At 50.6% G+C, this 13,909-nt stretch overlaps 5 protein-coding genes across 5 annotated transcripts in view; 2 read left to right on the top strand and 3 right to left on the bottom strand.

Moving 5' to 3' along the window:
- Positions 1 to 2,477, bottom strand: part of MCYG_04372 (ribosome biogenesis protein TSR1) — a gene marked incomplete at both ends in the record, with an annotated part of 2,941 nt that extends 464 nt beyond the window's left edge. Inside the window, 4 exons of the mRNA XM_002846589.1 lie at positions 9 to 1,572; positions 1,692 to 1,784; positions 1,844 to 2,313; positions 2,363 to 2,477. Of these exons, the coding sequence (XP_002846635.1) occupies positions 9 to 1,572; positions 1,692 to 1,784; positions 1,844 to 2,313; positions 2,363 to 2,477 (2,242 nt within the window). The remainder of the gene's footprint in view (positions 1 to 8; positions 1,573 to 1,691; positions 1,785 to 1,843; positions 2,314 to 2,362) is intronic.
- A 361-nt stretch (positions 2,478 to 2,838) lies between these two features.
- MCYG_04371 (U3 small nucleolar RNA-associated protein 7) lies at positions 2,839 to 4,525 on the top strand (the record flags this gene model as incomplete). Its single annotated transcript, XM_002846588.1, has 2 exons — positions 2,839 to 3,495; positions 3,557 to 4,525. 2 exons carry the CDS (start codon positions 2,839 to 2,841, stop codon positions 4,523 to 4,525), a joined length of 1,626 nt encoding a protein of 541 aa, XP_002846634.1.
- Positions 4,526 to 4,723: 198 nt separating this feature from the next.
- MCYG_04370 (urease accessory protein ureG) lies at positions 4,724 to 5,718 on the bottom strand (the record flags this gene model as incomplete). The annotated part of the gene is made up of 3 exons (XM_002846587.1): positions 4,724 to 5,264; positions 5,319 to 5,417; positions 5,567 to 5,718. 3 exons carry the CDS (start codon positions 5,716 to 5,718, stop codon positions 4,724 to 4,726), a joined length of 792 nt encoding a protein of 263 aa, XP_002846633.1.
- A 901-nt stretch (positions 5,719 to 6,619) lies between these two features.
- Positions 6,620 to 9,178, bottom strand: MCYG_04369 (PTAB; the record flags this gene model as incomplete). The annotated part of the gene is made up of 5 exons (XM_002846586.1): positions 6,620 to 7,036; positions 7,202 to 7,462; positions 7,532 to 7,819; positions 7,875 to 8,800; positions 8,860 to 9,178. The coding sequence occupies 5 exons, from the start codon at positions 9,176 to 9,178 to the stop codon at positions 6,620 to 6,622; spliced, it is 2,211 nt and encodes a 736-aa protein (XP_002846632.1).
- A 1,504-nt stretch (positions 9,179 to 10,682) lies between these two features.
- Positions 10,683 to 13,643, top strand: MCYG_04368 (spastin; the record flags this gene model as incomplete). Its single annotated transcript, XM_002846585.1, has 1 exon — positions 10,683 to 13,643. One exon carries the CDS (start codon positions 10,683 to 10,685, stop codon positions 13,641 to 13,643), a length of 2,961 nt encoding a protein of 986 aa, XP_002846631.1.
- Positions 13,644 to 13,909: the final 266 nt, after the last annotated feature.

Genomic DNA, 13,909 nt, shown 5'->3' with positions numbered 1-13,909 from the left:
CCTTGTACAACTGATGCCAATAGAGTCCTGCGGGTTGATCTTTGCATCGAAGGTCGCCTTGAAGTATCCGTGGGTTCCCAGGCTCTCCTTGATATAGCCGGTGCGGCCGCGTCTGGTCCAGAGCTGAAGAGCTTTGAACCAAGCGATATCCTCTGCGTTGAAGAACATATACCGGACGGTAACGAGCTTCTTGTGGATCTTGTACGGGTGACCGGTCAAGATGACTCGTTTGGCTACCACACGAGACTGGTCTGGTGCCATGGATGTGCCTGTTCCGATAAGTTCTAAGGCGGTTTTGGTGTTGGCCTCGTCGCTTCCATCAAGGACCTCGGGGTCAGCCGTGGCTGTGCGTCGGAAGATGAGTACCGGGATCGAGCCCCAGGATACAGGGCCGATGAATGTAGCTACCGCACTGCGGCCTGGGTGTATGAACCTATCGAACTTGTGCACGTTGTTCGGGGTTGTTCCGGCCGAGGAGAAGATGGGTTTGACCAGCAGTCGACGAGGGCCGCATTGGATGATCAGCTCCTCCTTTGACTTGATAGGTGTTTCTACCGTCGAGTTTAGGGTCATGTTGATATTGACCACCGCATGCTTGTGCTCGTGGCGAAGCAGAGAGAAGAGGGAGAGAGGAGATGGGTTGCGCTGCTGAAGGCTCAATGGGACGGCGCGAAGATGGACGTTCACTTTAGTTCCGGGTTTCGCGCCGCCAACAAGGGCTTCACGGATACACTGATTGCGAGCTCCCTTGTAATCCGGCACTTGGAGTAGACGGCGCCAGTCCTCTGGTTCATATGCCCTGTCCTCCTCAGTCTCCCACTTGCTGGTCTTGAGGCTTCGGAGGCCACGGTACCTTGCCAGGCGCTCTCTTGCCAATGTGTTGGGATGAAGTTCAATCTCGTCAGGGAATTCAAGGTCCTCTTGTGCCTCACTCTTCTTGCTAGCTCGGTATTCTTCTATTTGTTTGGCCTCTTCCTCTGGCGATGGGTCCAAGAACATCTCGGACTGCGGGTATTCGGTGCCGCCACCCTCGGTCATGGCATCTCTGTTATCGGGGAAAACACCATCCTCGGGGCGGCCTTCGTCCATATCCATCATCTCTTCGTCATCGTCGTGCTCTTCGTCCATGAGATCGGATCCTGAATCGGAGAAGTTATCGAGATACCAGGCGGATTGGTACTTTGATGTACCACGGGGTATTCTCTTGGGTATCTCATAAGCCTCCGGCTCGTCTTCGTCTGAAAAATAGTGATGGTCGTCCAGTAAGACACCCTTTCTCTCTTTCCCAAGCATTGAAGGCGTATCGTCCGTCATGAACACTTCTTCAGGAGCCACGGTAGTAAGATCCTCAGCGTCTTCGGTCGGTTCATCCAGAACTTCCTCGTTCACTGTATCATCAATATTCATCGCATCGTCCTTTTTGCGTGTCGGAGGAGGCACCTTCGTGATCGATGATATCTGGAAATCTCCCCAGGTCGGAATATGTACTAGTCGATCTGCCTTGAGCCCCTTTCCTCGAACAACTCCAGTAACCACGACATCTCCTGTTTCCTCCGCCGAAGACGTAGGCCACTCGACATTTTCGATCAGCATCCAACTTCGGTCATCCCTCCATGGATGCCCTTTGGAGTTGCTGTGCAAAGTCCCCGTATAACATTCGAACAGTCCTGTCTAGAGTCGAGCGAGTGTACCTTGTCAAGGCTAGGGAAGTAGTGTGTCAGATATGATTTTAGCGATGTCACGACTTGCGTTCTCTTCTTCGGTGTTGGTATCTTCTCAAGACCCTGGTAGTGTTCGTAGGTTTAGTAAAATGGCCAATGTATTCGAAAGAAGGTAATCATACCTGTACGAGGGACATAATATTAGAGATACCCTGGCTTTCTACGGCTTTAAGCAGCACTTGAGCCGTCTCATCCAGGGCTTCGACATCCGAGGAGACAACAAAGATGACAAAATCTGCAAGCCGGCACACATCCAACGCGCTGATCAAGTCCCTCGTGGCGGGGATATATGTAACACTCTGCTTGAATCTGTCGATCCGCACTCGGCAGATGCCACTGTGACTTTCACTATCCGGCACCTCGACGCTCTGGTTAAGCTGTAGCACTACGGCATTCAAATCCACTCCCTCTGAAACCGGTATGACTGCCACATGTCTGGATGCGCCGTGTTGGCCAGAGAATATACTAACAGCCTCGGACTTAGCTCTGGACTTGAGTCTCTTCTTCTGTTCGGCCTGATTTCGTCTCTGCATCTTCGTCATGAGCTGCTGGTGGGGAGTTTTGCGGCTGCCCCTCTCGAACTCGATTTTTCCTTAATTGACCATTAGCGATATTCTATCCATTGCATCAGCTATACAAACCTTTAGATAGCTCCTTCAGAGCGCCTTTGGTCATATGCTTGGACTTGAAGACCTTGTTCGCCTTCTTCGTCGTATTCCGGTGGTGATGCTGCTCTGCCATCGCCATGGGAGCCATCTTGCCTGGCCCTGAGCCCTTAAATCTGAACGGTAGCGAGTCCAGCTTGGGCAATCCAAAGCAGAGAATAATATAACAGTAACACACTCGCACTCCGTTCTTTTTTTCTCTTCCTCTTCTTTTCTTTCGTCGCAAAATCGAAGAAAAATATAAAAATATAAAAAACATTTCTGTGTAAAAAGATAAGATCACGTGAGATCTTATCTTTTGTGGGCGAAATCTTGGCAATTTTTTTAATTTTTTATTTTTTATGGTTTATTTTTTGGAGATTTTTGAAGCTCAAAAGAAAAGGAAGAAGAAAAATACATCTTTTAACTGTTGTATATTTGATAGTTGAGCTGTTGTTGGTGCCGCAGTAGCCATGGCTATGGAGGTCACCAAATCCAAGCTGGACGCCCCAAGGCGGTCAAAGGAAGAAGTCGCAGCAGCGCACGAAGCCAGCAAGCAATTCGCCGAAGCGCAAAAGACATATGGACGAGGCAAACAGGTTGCAGTGAAGTCCGTAAGGGACAAGAAACTGCGGAGTAACCTGAGGAATCTTGAAGCAAAATACAAGAATGCGATTCTCCAAGCGAAAGATTCCGAGCTGTTGCTTGAGAACGAGGGCGGATACATTGAAGCTGAAGGGGAGCTTGAGAGAACATATAAAGTCCGTCAGGACGAGATAAAAGCGAATGTCGGTATTGAAGTTGCGAAGAACAGCTTTGACTTGAAACTAGAAGAGCTGGGACCGTACAGGGCGGATTACACGCGCAATGGGAGAAAGCTTCTGCTGGCCGGGAGAAAAGGTCATGTTGCTACGATGGACTGGAGAGAAGGCAAGCTGGGATGCGAGCTACAGCTCGGCGAGACGGTGAGGGATGCAAGGTGGCTACATAACGATCAGTTTTTTGCGGTTGCGCAGAAGAAATACGTTTATATATATGATCATACTGGTGTTGAGATACACTGTTTGAGCAAGCATGTCGAGCCAACACACCTTGAATTCCTACCATATCACTTCCTCCTCGCTAGTGCGGTAGGTTTGGCCCAAAGTGTTTACTTGTGTTCACTACTGGACTAACGCCTTATATGTGTAGGCGACAAGCGGATATTTAAAATACACAGACACCTCGACGGGTCAGTTGGTGGCAGAGCTACCGACACGAAAGGGATGTCCGACCTCCCTATGCCAAAACCCTTACAACGCCATCCTCCACGTTGGTCATCAGAATGGCACCGTCAGTTTATGGTCTCCCAACTCACAGACGGCATTGGTAAAGGCCCTGGTTCACCGTGGTCCAGTCCGGTCACTCGCGGTCGACAGACAAGGACGGTACATGGTATCAACTGGTCAGGATCAGAAAATGGCAGTATGGGATATCCGCATGTTCAAAGAAGTACATTCATACTATCTACACCAGCCCGGCTCGACGGTAGCAATAAGTGATCGAGGTTTAACGGGAGTTGGCTGGGGGACACAAGTCAGTGTATGGAAGGGACTATTTCAAGCTGCGCAGGAAGACCAAGAGAAGGTCCGCAGTCCCTACATGGCGTGGGGAGGCGAAGGACAGCGTGTGGAAGGCATACGATGGTGTCCGTACGAAGATGTGCTCGGTATAGCGCACGACAAGGGCTTCTCGAGCATGATCGTTCCCGGCGCTGGTGAACCCAACTTCGATGCAATGGAAGCCAACCCTTACGAGACGAGCAAGCAGCGGCAGGAGGCTGAAGTCAAGGCTTTGCTGACGAAATTGCAGCCAGAGATGATTTCTCTCAACCCCGATTTCGTGGGTAATTTGGACTTGACTAGTGAGAAAGCTCGACGGGAAGCCAGAGACCTTGACAAGAAGAAGGAAGATGTTGCTGAGAAGCTGAAGAATCGTGGCAGAGGACGAAATAGTGCACTGAGGAAATATCTTCGGAAACGCGGTGGCAAGAATATCATTGATGAGAACAGGTTGAAGGTCGAGGCTATGAGAAAGGAGCAGAACGAGAAGCTGAAGGAGAGACGGCGAAGGGAGAGAGAGGAACTAGGACCGGCACTTGGGAGGTTCGTGAAGAAGTGATTCTGCGTGCTCTTCTTCATCTGCCTGTCCTTTTGGGGAAATAACAGAATAATACCCATTCAAGTTAACGATGCTTGTACATTTGTCTTATTGGTTGCATGGTTGAACGGCGTTTCATGGCTATAGAAGAATGGCTGTTTCTGAATGAATATCATCAAGTCGAGCGCTTGAAAGAAAGAGGATATCAAGTTTTCCTTCTCACTCATCTACGGACCCAGAGTTCTTTGGAGAGCCATTCTTCCATCTCTCCAGGCTAACGTCGTAAGCCCCGCTGCTCTTCCAGGCGCTCAGGATCAGATTGACGATATGCTCCACTCCCTGACCCTGCTTGACCACAGCGAAGACCGTAGGACCACCATCTCTCATCTTCGCCGCATCTCTCTCCATAACACCCAGATCAGCACCCACGGCCTCTGCAAGATCAATCTTGTTAACGACCAACAGATCACTGCCTGTGATCCCTGGTCCGCCCTTACGAGGCACCTTATCGCCGCCAGCAACGTCAATAACGTAAATGATGAAATCAGCGAGTTCACGAGAGTAGTTTGCCGCGAGATTGTCTCCGCCGGACTCGATGAGGAGTAGATCCGTCTTGAACTTGCGTTGTAGCTGTTGGAGAGCGAGGAGGTTGGCGCTTATATCTTCGCGGACGGCGGCATGCGGACATCCGCCTGTCTCGATGGCACGGATACGGGACGGGGAGAGAGCTTTGTTGCGGGTGAGGAATTCTGCATCTTCTCTATTGTGCATGTGTTAGTATCATTGTTATCAAATAGCTACTTTAGCAACCCACCGAGTAAAAATGTCATTCGTGACAGCAGCAATATTGTATTCGTCACGTAAGGCCATGCATAGCGCCAGCATCAGAGCAGTCTTTCCCGATCCCACTGGCCTGAATGTAAATAGCCGTTAGTATTGATACAACTCGTATCTTCTCATCCCCGCCAGTCAAGCTTTGCCAATGCAAGCCAGGTTAGCTTGCAGGGGAGAGACGATAATCGAACATGAGGTGAGAAAGAGAGAGAGAGAGGGCGAACGAACCCGCCAATTCCAATGGTAAAGGCTCTGTCATTCCAGTCGCGGTTCTCTATTAGCGGCTGCTCACGACTGATGTACGAGCCCGGCCCATCGAGTATCTCGTGGGTGTGACCGTGGTTGGTCGCATCGTGCGAGTGATCGTGCGAGTGTGACATGATTTCTCAAGCAGACGCCCTTTTCGATGTCGACTGTAGCTGTGTATGTAGCGGTAAGAAAGCTGGTCTTGCGGGTGGTTTGTTTGGTGGGAAGAAGTTGAAAAGTGGCAGGTCGACCAACCTCGGGAGTCGCAAAGCAAGGATCGGTGCCGTCGGTAAGCAGCGACGGCTAATTTTATTCGAAGGAGTCGGAGCAAGAATAAGTCCAAAAGACCATGAATATCAGGTAGAATTATATTAGAACAAAAGGTTGAATGTATTATCATCACCGTCGCCTAGCCGTCTACTCCAAAAAAAAAAAAAAAGTGGAACAAAAAAGGGGGACGTCAAGGCAAGCATATCATGCATTCCATCACACGGCCACGACCACGGCATATCCAAAACAGCAGAAAGAGGCACAAGTCCAAGAAGCCGAGCGGGAGATATAGCAGTTGAAACAGTAGAGACACAGACATAGGCACAGAGAAAAAAAACACTGGACTCCAAAACACCGTCTGTTGAAGAACAGAACAGAACACATGGAATGAGGAAAATGGGAGAGGAAGAGGGGAGGAAGAAGGATTCATAAACCGACAAGAGTATAAAGCGATGAACGAAGCGCCCCCAAGAGAAGTAAAGTGAATCTTGTAAATGGATGAGCGGGTTGAGATGAACAGCAAGGCGCCGGACAGGTAGTTGCAAATAAACGAGTAGAAGAGAAAGACGTTCAAAATGTATGAACGGAAAGGACCATAATCTCACAAGTCTCCGTTATTGGAGAGGGCGCGCCAGCGTGTAAGGATAAGAATACTAGGGGTAGATAGCATGACATGGCGATGCTTCATCCGGTTGATGAATTTTTCTTTTTATATAGTGTTGTGTCGTGTTATGAGTCCTTTTCATGGCTCAATGACCAAGAGGATCAGCTGGTCCCTTTCTGTCTCTTTCCGCCCACTCTAGGACTGGCTTTCACCTTGTTGGCATTCCCCTGTGTAGCTCCGTTGACATCCATGGAAGACGAATTGTCATCTCCTTCGGTCTTCACAGTACTCGCCCGACGGCGTTTATTAGTCACGTTTGGACTAGTGTTGGCACTGGTGCCCTGGCTGCCGCTTGTATTGGTGCCTTGCTGGCTCTGCTGGGCTGCCATGGCTACTGGGCCGGCAACAGGGTTTTGGGCAGGGCTGGGCGTGTGTGTTGGCCCGCCTATGTGGGGGGATCCCTGGACACCGGGGATGCCCAAGTGGCCCACGGCGGGAGAGGCGAATTGGTTAGTCCCGTTGATGCCTGGAGTGCGTTGACCGGGTGGCATGGGATTGATGCCGAGAGCTTGATTTTGCTGGGGAAATGTGGTTACTAGTTGGTGGAGGGCGTCAGGGGGAGAGAGGTGAGGGTGTTGTAGGGAATATTGGAAGAGGGTTTGCATTTGGGATATTATTTCAGCGACCTACGTGACTAGTCAGCTCTTTGTTTCCTGGTCGAAAGGGGGCTAGAGGGAACCGACCTCTAAGAAGCTCATGACTGCTACTGGGACTCCGTCGTCCGTGACCATAGAATCCGGTATAGACACTGAGGGGGTAGCGGAGAGTTTCTGTCTCTTGTTCAAGGGTTTACCCATCCTCGGGCTCTGTTTCTGCTCTGGGGATGGTGGAGGTTGCAGTTGGTGACGGGGTATATATTCTGTATGGCCGCCTGTGCCAATGTCGAGGAGTTCTATCTTGCCTGTGGGACCGTATTGGGCTACCAGAGTTCCGGTAGAAACAAGCTACGTATCCGTCAGTTAAAACTAACCGAAGTAAATAAATAAAAAAATGCAATGATAAAAGTAACTAACCTGACACCCGTTTTCAAACCAATATATGAAGGAGGTCTTTTGACTTTCTACAATCTGGCCACCGGTAGGAAGGTCTTTCTCTGCTATGTTTTCAACGATCATCTGAATCTGTTTTATTCCGCTGGTGAACTGGGTCCAGTAGTACCGAGCAAGTGCAGGCGTAGAGATTTCAAACTGTTTGGTCCCGCGTTGCGCATTAAAGACGACCAAACGAAGAACTCCATTTGGTGCATAGAACTGCTCCACGAATGACTGCCAATATGGCAATCCCGGCGAAGGATTTCGGTTCTAGAGTGTATCAATTAGTTACGGTTAAAATGTGATGTGGTTAAGATAACCTTACAGAATAGCCGCTGAGACACTCTGCAAAAGAGAATAATCTGATTATGGATGATCCTTTCATAGGATTTGCCATGCGCTGGGGTATCATCATCTGCTGCATAGCCTGCTGCTGAGCTATTCGCATCTGCCCGTCCGGCCCAGCCAACTGCTGAGGGGGTCCTACATGTTGACCCGGCGTAGGTTGTGGGGTGGGACCCTGTTGTGGTTGTTGCTGTGGAGGCTGAGGTCCAGCTTGCGAGGTAGGAGGTATGCCGGGTTGCTGGGAAGGGGCGGTTGTGCCTGGAGGTTGTTGGTGCTGTGGCTGTGGATGAGGAGTTCCACCCTGGGAATCATGCAAAGCTTGTGCTTGGGTGGTTCTTTGCTGTGCATTTTGCTGTTGAGCCTGAGCCTGGGCCTGAGCCTGGGCCTGAGCCTGAGCCTGAGCTTGAGCCTGGGCCTGGGCCTGGGCCTGGGCTTGTGCTTGAGCTTGAGCTTGTGCCTGCGCGGCAGCATTGTTCTGGTGAGCCATCTGCATGGCGAAGAGATGCTGCTGTTGCTGATGTAGGTTCTGGGCCTGTGAATGATGGTTCTGGGCCTGTAGATGTTGTTGTATGTGAGGAGGGATGTTTCCTGGGTGCATGACCGGGTTGCCGGCCTGGGCCACGGCCATGTGGGCCGATGTCACTGCCTGTGTTCCGTTAGGCATGGAGGCGGGTATACCAGCATGCTGTGGCTGCTGTTGTTGCTGCGGTTGCGGCTGGCCGGGTTGCTGCTGCTGGGCCTGCTGCTGGGCCTGCTGTTGTTGCTGGGCCTGTTGAGCTTGTTGCTGCTGCTGCTGAGCTTGCTGTACCCTTTGCTGTTGCTGTTGGTGGAGGAACATCTGCCGTTGGCGCATGAATTGCTGTTGTTGCAGGTGATGTTGCTGCAGGAGTTGTGGGTTATTTGCAACTATATCTATTAGTATTATAGACGCACACACATATATTTATATATAGATCATAACATACAGTTCTGAGCCAGGTGCGGCGACTGGAACATCTGGTGCGAGTGAGCAGGCCCTAGATGAGAGAGAGCATGAGCATTAGGGCCAGGTCCTCCCGGCCCCGAGACGGGCTGCATTCCGGCGGCCATTGGGCCCGGTTGGGAGGCCTGGGGAGCTCCGGGTGCGGAAACACCAGCATGGACCTGCTGAATCATGCCGCCGCCGGGAGCCTGGGCAGCGAGATGCGCGGCACCCGGATGCTGAGCTGGAGCCATTGGGTGATTCTGGACCATGCCTGGATGGTGCGCCATGCCGACTTGGGGAGCAGGAAACGGCTGCGCCATCATCATTTCCGATTGACCAAGTCACCTAGCAGACCGAATAGAAAAGAATAGCCCCCGGAGAACACGCGACAAGAGGCAGGCACTGCTGATAAGTGCTGATATTCGGCGTGTATCGACGCGATGCGACCTGTTCTATCCAGTTTGTCCCCAGTCTCTGTCTCCCGAGTCTCTCTAACCCCCGCGGTATATATATGTATATATATCCAAGATCAAGCCACAACAGGACGCCGGCAACAGAATGTATCTCCCTTATTCCGAATATAATACCATCAATCGAGCGCCAAAAAAAAGGAGAGACGTGAGCGGCAGTTCTGGGGGGTGTTTTCGAAGGGGCAGATTTCAAGCAGGCTGGGGGCGGGAAAAACGAAGGAGGGCGTATCAGGAGCTCGGAGGCGGCGAGGTCTTCCGCCTGAACACCATCAGGTCGAGAGCAGCGCAGGTTTCTCTTCTTCTCTGCTCTTCTTCTTCTTCTTCTTCTCTTCTTCTTCTTCGTCTTCTTCGCCCTTTTTCTTCTGCTTTTTCGTCTCCAACAAGCAAAAAAAGAGGCAAAAGACGTTCAAAAAGACGCTAAGCCTTTTTGGGATAAGATCACGTGGTGACTTTTTTTCTCACTTTTTTTTTTCGCTTATAAAAATGAAAAAGTTTTTCTTTTCTTCTTTTCTTCTTTTTCATCTTGAAGAAGATGAAGACGAAGAAGTTGAAGATGAAGATGAAGATGTAGCTAGAGGTATGTAAGAACATCTTCTGCCTGTTCCGTGATGACAACCTTTTTTTCTTCTTTCGTCTCTGAGTCGCCCTTGAAGAGACAGTCGGATCTTCCCTCTCCGGTTGATCTGTTGCTTGCCAGTATATTTGTCTGACTGGAACTGCTACTCATTATATTATGCTGCTTCTGCTCGACGGATGACCTTTGCTGACTTGTATAATCCAGGTGTTGACAACGGTAGTGGTAGCTGTAGCTCGACACAGCTCTCGAGCTAGCCATGACAGAGGTAAGCTATACTCCTACACCCACGCCTACACCTCCTCCACACCTACACCACTCTATGATGAAATTTTTTCCTACATTCGCAGTTTCCACGCTAGCTGTCGCATGAACCTATTAAGTCGACGTGTCGTTGAGCGGATTATCTTCCTTGGATGTCTGATTCTTGTCATTCAACACGCTTGTTCTTCTCTCTTGACCAACTTGCTGTTCCTCGCTAACAGTTGCAGATTTACAGGTTTATCTCTCGTATATAGATAGCATGTCTAGTCAATGAACAATCTTATGATACTTGAATTCTCTTTTTACTCTCTTCTCTCTGTAAAGCTATGTTGGACCTCAAGCTCGGGAAAATTTTGTAGGCTCCGGAAAAACAATAATCCGGGTATCAGATCAAAATCTATCAAAGCATCAAAGAAAACGACATCAAAGGTCAGCAGCGCCGATGAGTCGAAGACATACTCGAAATACTCCAGCCCAGTGGCAGCAGTGCTAGATCTGCCCTGGATGCTCGTCCAAATGCAATGCGCGCTACGCTCGGTGCGTTACGGGCACTCTAGAGCAGCCCGTTCTCTCGCCTCCAGCTCCAGACACCGTCGACATGCTCGGCACCAGCGCTCCTTTCACGCCTCGAGCGTATACAGAGAGTCCCCAGATGGGCCAAACAACCCGGCAGACACGCCGGTGAATAGCAGCAGACCAATTGAAGGGGATACGGCAGCCCCGGAGGCGAAGAAAGGCGCCGCGGCAACAGAGGGGAAGGACAAGAAGAAAGACACGGGCCTGCAGGGGAAGAAGGACAAGGGATACAGTCCGTACGGATCGGGCGCTCGACGGGCGATGAGGAATCGAAAGGCGGAAGATAAGACGGCCAAGTCGGTTGCGGTTGACTTGCCGGCCTGGTTCCATCGACGGAACCTCAAGATATCAGATCAGTCGGCGCAGGTTTCGGAACTTCTCCCTCTGGACGTGCAGATATCTCAGCAGAGTGTGAAGGAGAGCGTGGAGGGAGAAGGTGAGCTGCGTGAAGGCCAAGGAGGCGACGATGGCAGCAGTGGTAAGCCGGAGGATGGAACACCGTCGAACTCGGACTCTCGATACACTCTTAGCCCAGAGGTATGGCAGGAGCTTAGAGCGGCGGTCCAGGCTGGTCTCTCCTTACCTGCTGCCCGGTATGCCCACGATCCAGCATCTGCGAAGCCTCATCTTGTCTTTCAGTACCCTGGTGATGGTGGAATTCTCTTTCTCGACGCCGTGGTCAAGAGCCTGGCTACGGACCTGAATACCAGCATCGTCACTTTGAACGCGCAGGATATCGCCGAACTATACGGCCAGCAACGACAGGAGAACGATCAGCTGTCTAGTTCTATGATGCTCTTGCTTGGCTATGACGTCTACCGGCCTCGACAGCGACTGTCACAGAAGGAACTCGAGGAAGAGACAGAAGAGAAGGAAGAAGAGGAAGAGATGGAAGACGAAGAGTCAGATCGCTGGTCTTCTCAGTCTGGCACTGTTCCCGTCACAAAGATCAATGCTGATATCTCGGGCATGATCAATCCGTCCATGCTGCAGTCTCTGTTTGGCGGAAAGGGATCCTTTGGAATCGCCAAGGTGGTTCTTCCCAGTAGTGAGCGGAAGGGCGATATGGATTCAGACGAAGACGTTCGATGCCTTCGATTGATTAATGAGCTGCTGGATGTACCCTTGGGCAAACGTGTACAGGCCGATCAAGCAAAGGAAGAACCAGCATCTTCTACCCCTGAGCCTGTTCAATCTGCTGAAAGTATCACCATCACCAACACTATAAATTCGTCAACACCCTCACCCAAAAAGCGAACTCTCATTCTTCAAATACAAGACTACCAGGACCTGCTGAGTTCCCGGGGAGGATCCTTCTTTCTCTCATTACTACATAGAACAGTTATGCGACGACGGCGCAACGGTGACCAGATAGTCATTGTAGGGACCGTCTCCGAGCCCGAAGCTGAGAAAGGCTACGAGAAAGCCTTCCCAAGACTAACACCGAGAGACTACGATCAGCGTGCGTCAACCATCGTTGTGCCTCCCGCCATCTCGTCAAAGGCTGCAGAAGAGATATTCTCCAAAGACGCAAAGAAGAGGATACTCGAAATCAACATCCGTCATCTAAAGGGTATGCTGAAAGCCCGGCTCAGAGGGTCCGAAACTGCTGCTCAGAGCATTCTCAATGATCAGCCCTGGGAACTGGATGAGGATCTTGTTCGAACTTCAGGCCTTGATACTGGGTACTGGCCGTTTGATCTTGTTCATCGCATATCCACACTCACCCTTGGTTGCGTAAAGCAGGACGAATGTCTGACACTGGATCATATCGCCAGAGGTATCGAGCTAGTAGGGAAAAGTGACCAGGTCAAATGCGACTGGCTCGGCGAGAGGCAGACCAAGGCCAAACCGTCAAAACTGTCTCCTCACAAGGACAAGCGAAACAAGTTACGGCCAAAATGCAACACGCATGAAGAGAAGCTCCTCAACGGCGTGGTCGACGCAGAGGGCATAACGACTACTTTTGCAGACGTCCATGTCCCGCCAGAGACCAAGGAAGCTCTAAAGACACTTACCTCCCTTTCTCTTATCCGGCCCGAGGCATTCACATACGGTGTCCTTGCGACTGACAAGATACCCGGACTACTCCTATACGGCCCTCCAGGAACGGGTAAGACGATGCTTGCCAAAGCCGTAGCTCGCGAGAGCGGTGCCACTGTGCTCGAAATCAGTGGGTCAGACGTATATGACATGTATGTCGGAGAAGGCGAGAAGAACGTTCGCGCCATCTTCACGTTGGCCAAAAAACTCACTCCCTGTGTTGTTTTCATTGACGAAGCGGATGCGATATTCTGCTCTCGAACAGGCGCAAGTAACCGCACCTCTCACCGAGAACTTATCAACCAGTTCCTCCGCGAATGGGACGGCATGAACAGTCTCTCCGCCTTCATCATGATTGCTACAAACAGACCCTTCGACCTAGACGATGCCGTACTCCGTCGTCTCCCACGTCGCCTCCTAGTAGACCTACCAACCGAAAAGGACCGACTGGCCATTCTCAACATCCACCTCAAGGACGAACGTCTCGCGCCCTGCGTAGATCTAGCTGACATTGCTGAAAAGACACCGTTCTACTCTGGCTCCGATTTGAAAAACCTCTCAGTCGCAGCGGCCCTGGCTTGTGTTCGAGAAGAGAATGACATCGCGGCACAGCACAAGGGAGACGAACCCTACAAATACCCTGAACACCGTACCTTGCGCAAAGAACATTTCGACAGAGCAATGGAGGAGATCAGTGCATCTATCAGCGAAGACATGTCTTCCTTGACTGCTATACGCAAATTCGATGAGAAATACGGTGATCGCAAAGGAAGACGGAAGAAGGCTCATGGCCTGGGCTTCTCTGCTCCCAACGCAGCTGATGCACCGGGTGCTGAGACCGGCCGTGTCCGCAATTAGTCTCGAGGCAACTTCTTGATATTTCCTGTATACTACTTACAGTCTTGTCTCTTTTGTATGCTTCTTTTTCTTTTACTTCAATTCATGGCCGTTGGGGGGAAAATATAGAGGAAATGTACCATTATCTCATGAATTAATAGATCGACATTATTTTCTAATCGCTCAGGTATCAAGACCTATATAAGAACTTCTGGTTGGTGTGGAGTTGTCAACGGAAATAATACAACGGTTCTAGGAGACTTTTCTTAGAAAAACATAGCAGCCGC

The sequence above is a fragment of the Microsporum canis genome, genomic scaffold (assembly GCF_000151145.1).
Source record: "Microsporum canis CBS 113480 supercont1.4 genomic scaffold, whole genome shotgun sequence".
In the NCBI taxonomy this organism is placed as follows: Eukaryota; Fungi; Ascomycota; class Eurotiomycetes; order Onygenales; family Arthrodermataceae; genus Microsporum; species Microsporum canis.
The sequence above is the reverse complement of the archived record's forward strand: the minus strand, read 5'-3'. Positions and strand labels throughout refer to the sequence as shown.